This window comes from Convolutriloba macropyga, chromosome 8 (genome assembly GCF_964194025.1).
Source record: "Convolutriloba macropyga chromosome 8, txConMacr16.3, whole genome shotgun sequence".
In the NCBI taxonomy this organism is placed as follows: domain Eukaryota; kingdom Metazoa; phylum Xenacoelomorpha; order Acoela; family Convolutidae; genus Convolutriloba; species Convolutriloba macropyga.
The window spans coordinates 38,656,943-38,669,158 of record NC_134475.1 but is presented as its reverse complement, the minus strand read 5'-3'; the positions used below and the strand labels follow the sequence as shown (position 1 = coordinate 38,669,158).

The 12,216-nt window shown below is 34.9% G+C and overlaps 1 protein-coding gene across 1 annotated transcript in view; it reads left to right on the top strand.

Annotated features, from left to right (window-relative positions):
* LOC142344718 (solute carrier family 22 member 7-like) overlaps nucleotides 1-5,650 on the top strand; it is a 36,214-nt gene extending 30,564 nt beyond the window's left edge. Inside the window, exon 3 of the mRNA XM_075396592.1 lies at nucleotides 4,645-5,650. Coding sequence (XP_075252707.1) covers nucleotides 4,645-5,469 — 825 coding nt within the window. The 3' untranslated portion in view covers nucleotides 5,470-5,650. The remainder of the gene's footprint in view (nucleotides 1-4,644) is intronic.
* The last annotated feature ends 6,566 nt before the right edge of the window (nucleotides 5,651-12,216 follow it).

Here is a 12,216-nt window from a genome sequence, read left to right as displayed (position 1 = left end):
TAATTGATATAAAGCAACAAATTATGACAATGAAGAGTAGCGAAGAGTGTTAAAAACATATGAAAATAGAACGATCTGTTCAACCACTGCAAATCTTCCAAGGTCCTGATTTTGGCTATCAAAAACCATCTGATTGCTAAATGCAATTTGGCTGTGGCGGGTTTGGTGCGCCAATCCCATTCAGCGAAACTTAGAGTATCTGATGAACGGTTTCATTTGTTAAATTTCTTTTTAGATGTAGCAATTTAATAAAATATTGAATTTTTTGACTGATTTTTTTTTACAGATCTGGCAGTTTTTAGGTTCCCAAATTTTTTTTATCTGAAATTGGTAAATATTATTAATTGCCGCCGTCAGCCTCTCAATGGCTTTTATTTAAGCGCTTTATTTTTTTACAAATAAAACAATTGAAATTGTATTGTGGCGCTGTCTTTTTTTAAGATCTGATCACACATTTTCATGGTTTTCGAAGTCAAATTTTAGGAGTGGTTTTTGTCACGCCGAAACAGGAAATGGAGCGAAAAATCGAGTGGTTTCGCGGATTGATATTTTTCACTCGAATTTCAGAGTAGAATATGATAATGGTGTTTGGACAAAAATTCACTTTCTCGCTACTGGTTTCTCGTTCAAATGCGGCATTTTGACTTTATTCTTACTGTTTTTATCTGTTTTGTTTTTCTAAATGATTTTCCCAATTCTTTCATAGTCCACTCTCGGTCTAGTTTTTTTAGTCAATGAAAATCTTTGGAATTTTACTTCAGGACTTGTCCTGCCATGTTTTTTATTCATTTTACCTTTTGATCACGTTTTTTGTTTCACAAAAATCATATTTTTCACGTTTGACTTGTGACTTACCTCACTTACTGTTTCAATTGAATGGATTTTAAATACTTTCTTGCATTCAATTACGCAACGCATTGAATACGGTCAATGTAAAAACAGAAAAATCAAAAGAAACGGGATAAACTGATAGCCCGGTCATTAAGTCATAGTGCATTAGGTTATCAAAGTTCATTAGAGTAATTGCTTGCTGATATTAGTATTCAGCTTAATAGCTTGACGTTTAATTAAGAATAGTTTTAGAATTTAACTGAAACTGAGTTAAACTGAAACTGAGTTTAACTGAAACACACGGAGTTAAAACCCTTTTTGAAACAATTAGGAAACATTTCTATCAATTCATCTCTTCTTTTTCCTTTCTCGGTTTCAATTCCGATGTGCGTCAAGCGCGTCAACGGTGGCTATTTTCCAGCAATCTACCGGCTATGTTTGCTTGTTTTTGTCGCACAGAAGACTACAATTGCCAACACTAAACAAAATATAGCTTTAAGTGCCCAAAAGCAATGTAGAAGTTAAATGCTCAATTTCATATAGGTCTTATAAAATGTGGATTGTAATGAAACTAGGGTGTAGGATTTAGTTCCTTAAATGTGATGTAGTGTAGTTTTACGCTTTAGAATCTAAATGACAAAGTTTGTCGCCCGATTCCACAGAGGGCTAATTTGTTGAATCGGGTTACAAAAGTGGTAAATAGGCAAATCATTCGTTTCCATATTCCGCATTATCAGGCTCCTTTTTTTACACTTATTAAGATAAATTTTGTGTAATTAAATTGGTAAAATGGCCCATTTTAGTTGGTAGGGGAACTGTTTCGTAATGGATGTTTATCAGCGGATAATTAACTTTATTTTTGGTATAACTTGATGAATATCTGCACTAGTTTTTTCTGCTTTTAAAAATATAGAAAACTTTTCGAGGATTTGGAATGTTTTAAGTTGAATAACGAACATGTTTAATGGAAGAATCAATTAAAAAAGCTTTGATTTGAAAACTATCTACAATCACCACCATAACGAGTGGCATGACTCTTTTGTCAATTAGACATTTAAGGGCCATGGTGTGGTAAAATAATTGGTATAATTTGAACTTTTCTTCAGAATTAAAAGGAAAATAAGTTAGCTTCCTTTTTTTCAAAAAGACAAGATGATGATAGCTCTTACTTCAATATTTTGCGTTCCTGGCCGCTTAGATGTTTTGGTTCTGATTGTTTGCTTAATTTGTTTTACTAAATTGAGACGCCTGATTATTTGACAGGCTTCTTTTAACCGAATTGAATGAACTACTTGTTAAGTTTTCTTGAACTAATAGTGGTTTCTTGCATATCTGGGTGTTTCTTTGTGTTTAATGTATGTTGGGATGGTTTGTTAGTTTAATAGATTTGAGAAAGTTGAATTTATTTGGATGGCGACACCTGGAATTTTGTAAAAAAAAAATTAAATGTAATCAGATTATGTTCTTTCATACTTGATTTTCTAGGTATTTATTGCTTTTATAGTTTTGGCTATGATGCAGTAAATGGCTATGATAAGAGAATTTGTATCACAACGTCCCTTATGATTATTAATAGTCGCCATCAGCCTCTCAACGGCTGTTTTTTAGGCGCTCTCCTTTTTTGTTATGCTTTACTTTTTGGTCTCGTTTTTTGTTTCGCAGAAGTCACAAATTTCACATTTGACTGCTGACTTACTTCACTCAGAGTTTCAACTGAATGATTTTTCAATTCTTTCACGCATTGAATTACGCAATGTAATGATTCAGGTCAAAGTCAAAATAGAAACAAGATAAACCGTTTAATACTGGTCATTAAGTCATAGTACATTAGGTTATCAAAGTTCTTTAGAGTGGTTGCTATCTTGCATTAGTATTAACCTTAGTAGCATTTTCTGTTTAGAAGTTGCTTTAAGTATAATTTTAGTTTTTTTTTACCAAATTGAAACGCTTTTTTACCCTCTGAAAAATTCTCATTTTCTTTGCGTTTCATTCCCGATATGCGTCAATCGGGTCAATGGCGCAATTGTCCAGCAATTTGCCGACTATGTTAAGATATGGAGTTGCTATTTGTGGAGATTTCAAAAAAATTGAATACAGAATTGGATATTTTCTTCCTATTTTGCAATTTCCTTTATTTTCTATTTGGATTGTATAATGAAATAATTAGGTTGTTCAAGTGAGTAGTTGACAGTGGTTCAAGTTAGGTTATACTCTGAGTCAGCCTCAGAGTCCTTTGGCTTTTTTCTTTTCTCATTTCTCTTTCTTTGACCAGTGATGTAGCGCTCACTCCGAAGAAGCTTTTTTTTCATTCTTTCAATCGATTCTCCGACTGCAATACGTTTTTTTCTGACGTATTGGAGCTGTTTGTTCTTTCTGGTGAATCTTTTTGGACACACTTGATTTACCTCACTATCAATTTGAGTTTGCCTCTCCCTCTCACATCGGTTTCTGCTTACTTTAATAAAACATTTACAAAAGATTGCTGTTACTCAAGTGTTTTGGGGCAACTTTTCACGGCATAAGTCTAAGTCAATAAGAAACATCATTATCTCGTTCTTTTCGCTCAGTTGTGAGACTAAGGGTCTGTGAAGCTGTGGCAATAAATTTTCGGCAATCTGTAAGCTATGTATAATAATTTTCTTTTCCAAAAAGATTCTCTGATATTTTCTATTTTTAGTTGCTCTCAAACGAAGTTTGAATCAATTGTTTTAAATTGGCCTCTTTTTTAAGCTAGAACAAGTAGAATTTTGAAAATAAGACTTCATTTTTTAAATATTTATTTTGTGTTTTGGAGCGTTGATTCCTTTTTCGATAATTTTGTGCTTTGACAGTGGCTAAGTTTCCAATTCTTGGTATTTAGGAACAGCAGTTAATATGCAAGGTCAAATGATCTTTTTTTAGAAATTCTGATCACGTAACAGCATCTACCTATCTAAGCTAGACCACCCCACACACACACGTACACACACACACACACACACACACACACACACACACACACACACACACACACACACACACACACACACACACACACACACACACACACACACACACACACACACACACACGTACACACACAGATATGCAAACCCCTCACCACCTTCAGCTACCAAGAACCCCAAAATAATTAATGTGTGGGCAGCATTTTTTACAATGAAGTTTTGATAGGCAATTGACTTCTCGTTTTGTTTTTTGTTAATTCTCCTTTTTCTTTTGATTTCTGGTTTAAATAAGGTTATTTAAGAGTTTATGTTGCACGAGCTTTTAACTCGTTTCCGGTATTCTACCGGTTGTTTTTTTATGAAAAGTTTAGCTTGAATGTTTAAACTTTTTGAGTACTTTTTGCGTTTTGCGTGATCGAAGTTTCGCACAATTCTAAGCAGCTGAACTCAATTGGCGGAAGTTTGCTATCAATATTCAAATGGTAAGTGCGCTAAAATTGGTGTCATTGTTTCACTTTAGATCTTTAGAATGGTATATAGTAATCTCTAATGACGTCATTTGAAGCCCGTTAGTGAACTTAGCTCCCCACCTCCTCCAGGCTACTTGCCGCTCCGACTCAAGCAGGCTGCAATAGATAAGATGTCTCTAGTCGTTCGAGGGCAATTCTCGCAATGTTAGTCCTTTATGTGTCTCATTGTGACTCGAAGTAATTCAAATATATTTACTCTACTGATTGTCTATATGTACAAATAGCCTGAAAAGGTGAGATAAGCTGTTGTTTTGAAACATTTATGGGCTTTGAACGGGCTGTAACGAGTATCTTGCTGAATAACTAAACTACTCAAAATTAATTGAGTACAATTTCAGGTGTTTGTACAAGCTGCAAAATGGAATCGAAGAGAAGTGTCCAAACAGTCAATCCAAGAACGAGTTCAACTCTTCTACGAGCAGTCAGTCTCTGCCAAAAACCCCGAACGCAACACATCAAAAGTCACTCTTTACCTCGGACTAATTAAAACCCCTGAAATGAGGCGACGCTTCCTGCTCTCCACCGTTGTTTGGTTCCAAATCGCCTTCACAAATCACGGATATAACATCTATGCGCCAACCCTGGCTAAGAACCCCTACTTTGCGTATTGCCTAGTCGGACTTTTCGAATTTGTCTCGCCGATCGTAGGGGCTTTTGTGTTCACGTATGGGCGTCGAGTACCCCTGACGTTCATCTTTGCGTTATGTGGTCTTCTCTCCTTTTGCCTGATCCCGATCTTCAAGATCTGGCCCGAAAATAACGAGTTTCAAATTCTTGCGCTCGTTTTGATAGTCTCCTTTCTCTCTGATATGGCATTCAACGGGATATACGTCCACGTGTCCGAGTTTATGCCGACGACCCACAGAAGCATTGGTTTGGGTAGCTGCTCCTCAGTCGCCCGGATTGGATCTTCCTTGTCCTCAATTGTAGCCCAAACTGCTATCACTTACCCCCTCATGCCACCCGCAATCTTCGGCTCTATTTCCCTAGCGGGAAGTTTGTGTAATTTCTTCCTTCCCAGCACGGAGAATAAACAGCTTCCAGAAACGATTGAAGAGATTGAAAACTGGAAAAGACGGAAGGAGCAGAAAGAAACTAATCTTAGTTGCCTCTCGCCATCCTTGGCGGATTTTGATGAAAACAACAAAGGATCAAATGTGTGATCAAATCTGTGATGAGATGATCCAGTCTGTGATCAAATGTTCTTCAATTGAGCTGACCAAAAAATACCGACCAAAATTGAGTCGATTTTGTTGATTTTCGATTGATTCTTCTTTATTAATAGCCGCAAAGCGAAAGCTGGATCTGTTATTGGTCTTCTCTTGTTTTTTTTTACAATTCAAAGTATTTATTATATTGGGGCGCTGTCTTTTAAGATCTGTTCATACATTTTCAAGATTTTTGAAGTCAAATTGAAGTGATGATTTTGTCAAGCGGAAACGAGAAGTGGAGCGAAAAAGCGTGTGGTGGCGTATCATTTTTTCACTCAAACGTGGGTTTTTGTTCCGGTACAGCAATTTGACTTAGATTTTTACCGTTTTTGGGTTTTTTAATCGGATTTTTTCTAAATGGTTTGCCCAATCCTTTTATATTCTATTCTGGGTCTTGTTTTTTGTTTAGGCAATCAAAATTCTTTGAATTGTAGTTTAGTACTTGCCCTGCTATGGTCTTTTTTTGTCGTCAAAAATTTTGTTACAACCATATGACGTTACGATCAGTTCAAATATGTTTTTTGTTCATTCATTCATGCAATTCCGACTGAATTGCGTGCGTGACGTCTTTTGTAACTCTGAACGGAGCGAGTTGTTTGTTCGTTTGTTTGTTTGTTTGTTCATTCGCGTGGTCACACTTGATTTGCTTCTCTGAAAATGACTTTTCCTCTCTAGCAAAGTGATTTGATTTTTGCTCTATGTCACTCTAATTAAAGGTAATTTGAGAGCGGCTAATAGAAGCAGCAACAGTTTATTTAGATTCTTAATCGAAATGTAACATCTCAGCAATTAATAAAAAGAAGAGAAATTTCTCTTTTGTGACCTGTTTTTATTATCTTTTCCTGACGGCTGATCTACGAAGCTATCGCGGCTATTTTCTGGCAATCTGCCAACTATGTTGTTAATTGTTGTTGTTGATATGTTATAATACCTTCTGGTCTCTGCACATTAAACTGTCTTTAAATTGATAAGCATTTCTTTTTTATTTGATTTATGATAGCCGCTCTATAGATTATGTTTTGCTTTAGTTCTTTGCAACCAAAATACACCCCAACTTGATTGTGGTATTATCCAATTGCCGACCTAGTATATACCATTTTAATACCAGCCATGTGTTGTTCACATTTTAAACGAGCTATTAGTTTTTCGATCGGTTAGTCGGATGTTTCAAAAAATACTTAGAATCGAAATTTATATTTTTTCAACAGTTTATAGGGCGAATTGTTTCTGAGTTGCTTTACATTTGGTTTCGGTTAGATAATTGCACGATTAAAAATGCTTCAATTTGAATTGGAAAAATGTGAGGTAGTTTTTAAAAAGAGCTTAAGATAGTTGTATATGTTGGGAAAAGAACTTTTATTTGTACAAGATTGCGGTAAATTGATTGTTAAAAGGTGGAAAGAAACTCAGTTTCACCTCACCTGAAGTGTTTAATTACATCTTCTATTTTGGCGCTCTGATTTATATTTGACTGATTAGTGTCGCTGATGTTTCAACATCCAAATACTAATTTGATGAGATTTTTGTTCAATCCAATTTATTCGGGTCAAGTTTGCAGCTTATTTATCATGTGTAAATTGTAAAACTTTTCGTACTCATTTTTGTTGATTCGACCTTTCTTATAACAGACACAATATACTCAAAGTCAAGTAAAAAGATATGACAGGAATCATTATCAATCCCATGGATCGTAGAAAATTTTGATTTGTCTTAGTTTTTTTCGAGTAATGTCGAGATTTTAATTTCGAGCAATCAACTTTTTAGGGTATCTTAATCACATTTGCTGTCATTTTGAATTTGTACGTTTTGTTTCTATCTTTACCTATTAAACCTTAATGGTCGCTAAAAGCTCATTTTCACTGATTTTTTTAAAGCTTGATTTGCGCTATTAAAGGGATATCATAAGTCTAGATAAGCGAATTGTAGCTAATTTTCTCCTTTTATTAATAACTAATCGTAAACGTTGTCGAAAAGTTTAACTTATAAAGTATTACTCAAGCTCCATTTACATCGGGGTACCACAGCATCAATTGAATATTGCCACCAGATTCTCATCAAAATTGAAATGATACCAAACTCCAGGTCGAAGCCGAGTTATTGAGTTACTTGGTGAGTCGGTCAAAAAACGTGCCGTAAATTCTGTTAACACTTACTTCGATTACAACTGATGCAAAATTTGCGCTACTGCCTAGATGATTACACTACTTTTTTCCGTTACGGTTTTTTCCCAGTCTTCTTGGCAACAGTGGCGAAAGCGAGGTGGAAAAATAAGCGTTTTTAATTGCTCTCCAACGAAGTATGTAGTAATTATTTTAATCCTGTGGTCTATGCAATTTTTCGTTTGACCCATTTGACATTGGTCCTCAAAAACAGGTAGAGCCCGGAGGGCAATAAATTCTCTTAGAGCATCTCGGCTTACTAGACTCTAAGAATACGATTTACCAAATTTCTTTTGAGATCACAATTTTATAGTGTGAAGGGCGGTTCTTAATCTTTAACTCCCCCTGAGTCACCCCATTCAACCCCCTTCACCCACCCACCCCGACCGCTTGCCGATGGGTGAGAACAATTCGCCCGCCGTTGATCAGTTATGTTTCCAAAGAGTTTTCAGGCTTGTTGAGATTTTGCACTATGCATCGAGAGCTTCAATGAATTATGGAAGTTGTTATCGCAACGGGCTGATTAATGAATATACACAACGTTTGCTATAGTTATAGAGAATTTATCTATCTCCGATGCAAAGCACAATTTTTGAATCACTCTGAAATGGCCATAACAGTCGTGTGATTAATTGCCCACAAAAGAAATTTGAAACATTTTTTGTAAACATGGCGTTTTTTGTATCAAAGTTTTTGCATGACAGTTCTTTGGCCTTTGTAGTCGAACAGTTTTTACTTATTGAGTAACTTTTTCACAGTTGAGTTCTTCAATTTTGAGTGATGTCAGCTGCTCCCGTTCTGAAATAAATTTCGTTGCTAAGACAACCATGAGTGCAAGGAAATGACGCACTGTTGTTGAATGGATAAGATGTTGGCCTGCCAACCTGGCGAGCAGTGTTAGAAGCACAGTTATCTTGCACCCATAAAACATAATGCTACAGTCCCTTCAAGTTATATTTCCACCGCCTGTCGTTCAAAAGCAATTCATCCGATTTTAGTCTGTTTATGTTTGTTTTAAATCATTAATTGTTGAATTTAGAACTGTTGCAAAACATGCGCAAGTGCATAACTGCTTGATTAATTTCTTCGTTGTTCTCTCTACTACATAAATGGCTATCATTGCGAGCAAAGCGGAGGAAAATAGGTAGTCTAATCCCAAAACAATGGTTTGTCAATTTTGTATGCGGCGTGAGGTTTCAAACTTTTTCGTCGTTAAGATACGAAACTGTTATAGCAACCAGATTTTTTAAAATATTCTCAACGTGATATTCCATGTAATAACCAGGAAACAGGGCGTACGTTCTATCGAAATTTGTTTTATGGTGAAAAATTGGGGTTTTTAATTGTTGGAGTTTCTAAAACGGTTTACTAGTCATAACTTTTGACCTTATAAGGCAATATCAAATTTTTGCGGTTCTAAAAACAGTCTTAGCGAACTGTAATTCAATTTTAGTTTGTTCTAATTTAAAAATTTGTTCATTTTCTGTTATCAAGTAATGTAGAAACGTTTATTCGATTTGTCCAAAAATTTTTACATTTAAGTCGAACAGAAACAACGAGCACACACTTAGATCATGAGTTCATCCGTTTTCAGGCGCCTCAAAAAGTTTGAAAAGCCAGAAGTCGAAAAACCAAAAACTTTGATTGAGTGCTCAAAATTTACTATAGTATTTGAACGATAATCATGGTTGGTTTAAAAAAAAACAGTCGGATAACTGAGTGCAAGGGGTTTAAAAATTTGAGCGTTTTTTTAAAGAAATAACTTGAAATATCTTGTTTGTCAACTATTTAGTGTTAAAAAGAACATGGAAAAAAGTTTCTACTTGCTAGTTTGTTATTTTAAAACCGTATTTACAAAGAAAGGTTCAAGAAATATCAACAGATTCGAATTTTTTGATCGTTAAACGTCAATCGGGTTGTTACTTTTTTTTTATCACCGTAACCGAGGCACATAGTTTCTACTTTGCTTAACTCAGCATCATTCAAGAAAGATTTCACGTGACTATCTAAACATTCATATTTTACTACTCGTATCAGCAGTCTGAGTTTTTTGTACAAATGCAACTCTCTTGCTGAAAAAAGGTTTATTATTGCTCCTTTGAACGCTCACTGAAAAGATTTCTCTTGTATTGAGAATTATTCTCATTATAAAATTTTATTTTGATTCTATCAATGAAATATCTGACGTAAGAGAAATTCCATAAATCAGTCCATCGTACTGCAACACTGGCTGGACATAGTTTTTAAAAACTAGAGTTATCTGACTTTTACTTCAGAAATTTTCTCATTCCATAGAACAGTCCACTGAATTCTATTAGTTTTGCTTTATAACTTCAAAACATATTTTGAATGACAGATTATTATCTATTGCTATTTCAAAATAACATATCGTATACATTTTTTCAATTCTTCATTTGTCAATGTAAAGATATTCTCTTCTGCTATTCAATTTTTCCTAAAAAACATTGAATTTGTTTTATCAGTTTGACTGTCGACTTATTCTTATAATAACCATTAGTTGCATGCGTTTTACTAATTGAGTTTGATGTTTCATCACAACATCTTCAGCTCTAGCCAAAATTTAAATCACTGTTTTGTCAGTGAAACTATGGTATAATATTAAATAGTAGTCAATTTGTCAACATCTTGCATATTGCTCAAATTAATCACATATATTATGAAAAGCGAAGGTCCGAGTATCGAGCCCAGGGGAACGCAGTTTCGACAAAAGCAGTATTTGAAATAACTGCAATGTGATTCAGTTGAAAGTTATGAGTTAGGTATGATTTAAGTATGTTGAAAATCTAACCTCTCAAGTCACTATTATAACATTTTTCTAACCAAAATTTAGCTTCAACCATATCAATTGCTTTTAGAGATCTCGGAATATGCACATAGAACTAAAGTGTTTATTAGATATTTTTTTCACAAAATCGAATCAGAAATAGAACAGCGCCAACAGTTTTTCTTTTGGCCCTTGAAGAAAGCTGAGAGCTTGAGAGTTTAAATTTCACTAAAAATTAAAGAACTTTCTGAAGCAATATCTTAAACATTTTTGCTATCGGAATAATAACAAAATAGGCCAAAAATTAGATGGAATACTTTAACTCCTCATTTGCGGATTGAGAAAACCTTCGCAATAAGAGAAGACGCCAAGTTTGAGCAGGTGTGAAGGGCGGTTCTTAATCTTTGACTTCCCCGGAGTCACCCATTCCAAACCCCCACCCACCCACGACGAACGCTTGCCAATGGGTGAGTTAACAATTGGCCCGCAGTTGACCAGTTTTGTTTCTAAAGTTTTCAGGCTGGTTTAGATTTTGCAGTATATATCGAGAACTTCAATGAACTATGGAAGTTGTTATCGCAACAAGCTGATGAACTAATATTACACAACGTTTGCTATATTTATTGAGAATTTATCAATCTCCGACGCAAATCGCAGTTTTTGAACCACTCTGAAATGACGATAACAATCGTGTGATTAATTGTCCACAAAAGAAATTCGAAACATTTTTTGTAAACATGGCGGCTTTTGTATCAAAATTTTCGCATGAGTTCTTGGGTCTTTGTTGTAGAACTATTTATACTTATTGAGTGACTTTTTCACAGTTGATGTCTTCATTTTTGAATGATGTCGGCTGCTCCCGTTCTGAAATAAAGTTCGTTGCTAAAGAAAACTTGAGTGCAAGGAAATGACGCACAGTGGTTGAATGGATAAGATGTTGGCTGCCAACCTGGCGAGCAGATTTCGAAGCAGTTTTCTTTTGCCCATAAAACACTAGGCTAGAATCCCTTCGAGATATTGTGCCACCGCCTGTCATTCAAAAGCAATTCATCCAGTTTCCGTCGGTTTTTGTTTTTAAATCATTAATTGTTGAAGTTAGAACTGTTGCAAAAAATGCGCAAGTGCATAACTGCTTGATTAATTCCTTCGATGTTCTCTCTACTTCATAAATGGCAACTATTGCGAGCAAAGCCGAGGAAAACAGGTAGTCTAATCCCAAAACAATGGTTTGTCAATTTTGTATGCGGCGTGAGGTTTCAAACTTTTTCGTCGTTAAGATACGAAACTGATATAGCAATGAGAATTTTTTAAATAATCTCAAAGTGATGTCTGTAATGACCAGGACAAATGACATACGTTCTATCGAAATTTATTGTTTTGTGAAGAATTGGGGTTTCTAATTGTTGGAGTTTCTAAAACGGTTTACTAGTCCTAACGTTTGTCCTAAGATTGCAATTTCACATTTTTGCGGTTCTAAAAACAGTCTTAGCGAACTGTAATCCTATTTTAGTTTGTTCTAAATTAAAAATTTGTGCATATTCTGTTATCTAGTAATGTAGAATGGTTTATTTGTTGTGTCCAAAAATTTTGAAAAAAGTATGAAAAGCCAGAAGTCGAAAAACCAAAACTGTTTGATTGAGTGCACAAAATTTACCATAGTATTTGAACGATAATCATGTTTGGTTTAAACAAAAAAAAAACAGCTGGATAACTGAGTGCATGGCGTTTGAAATTTTAAACTTTTTTTAAAGAAAT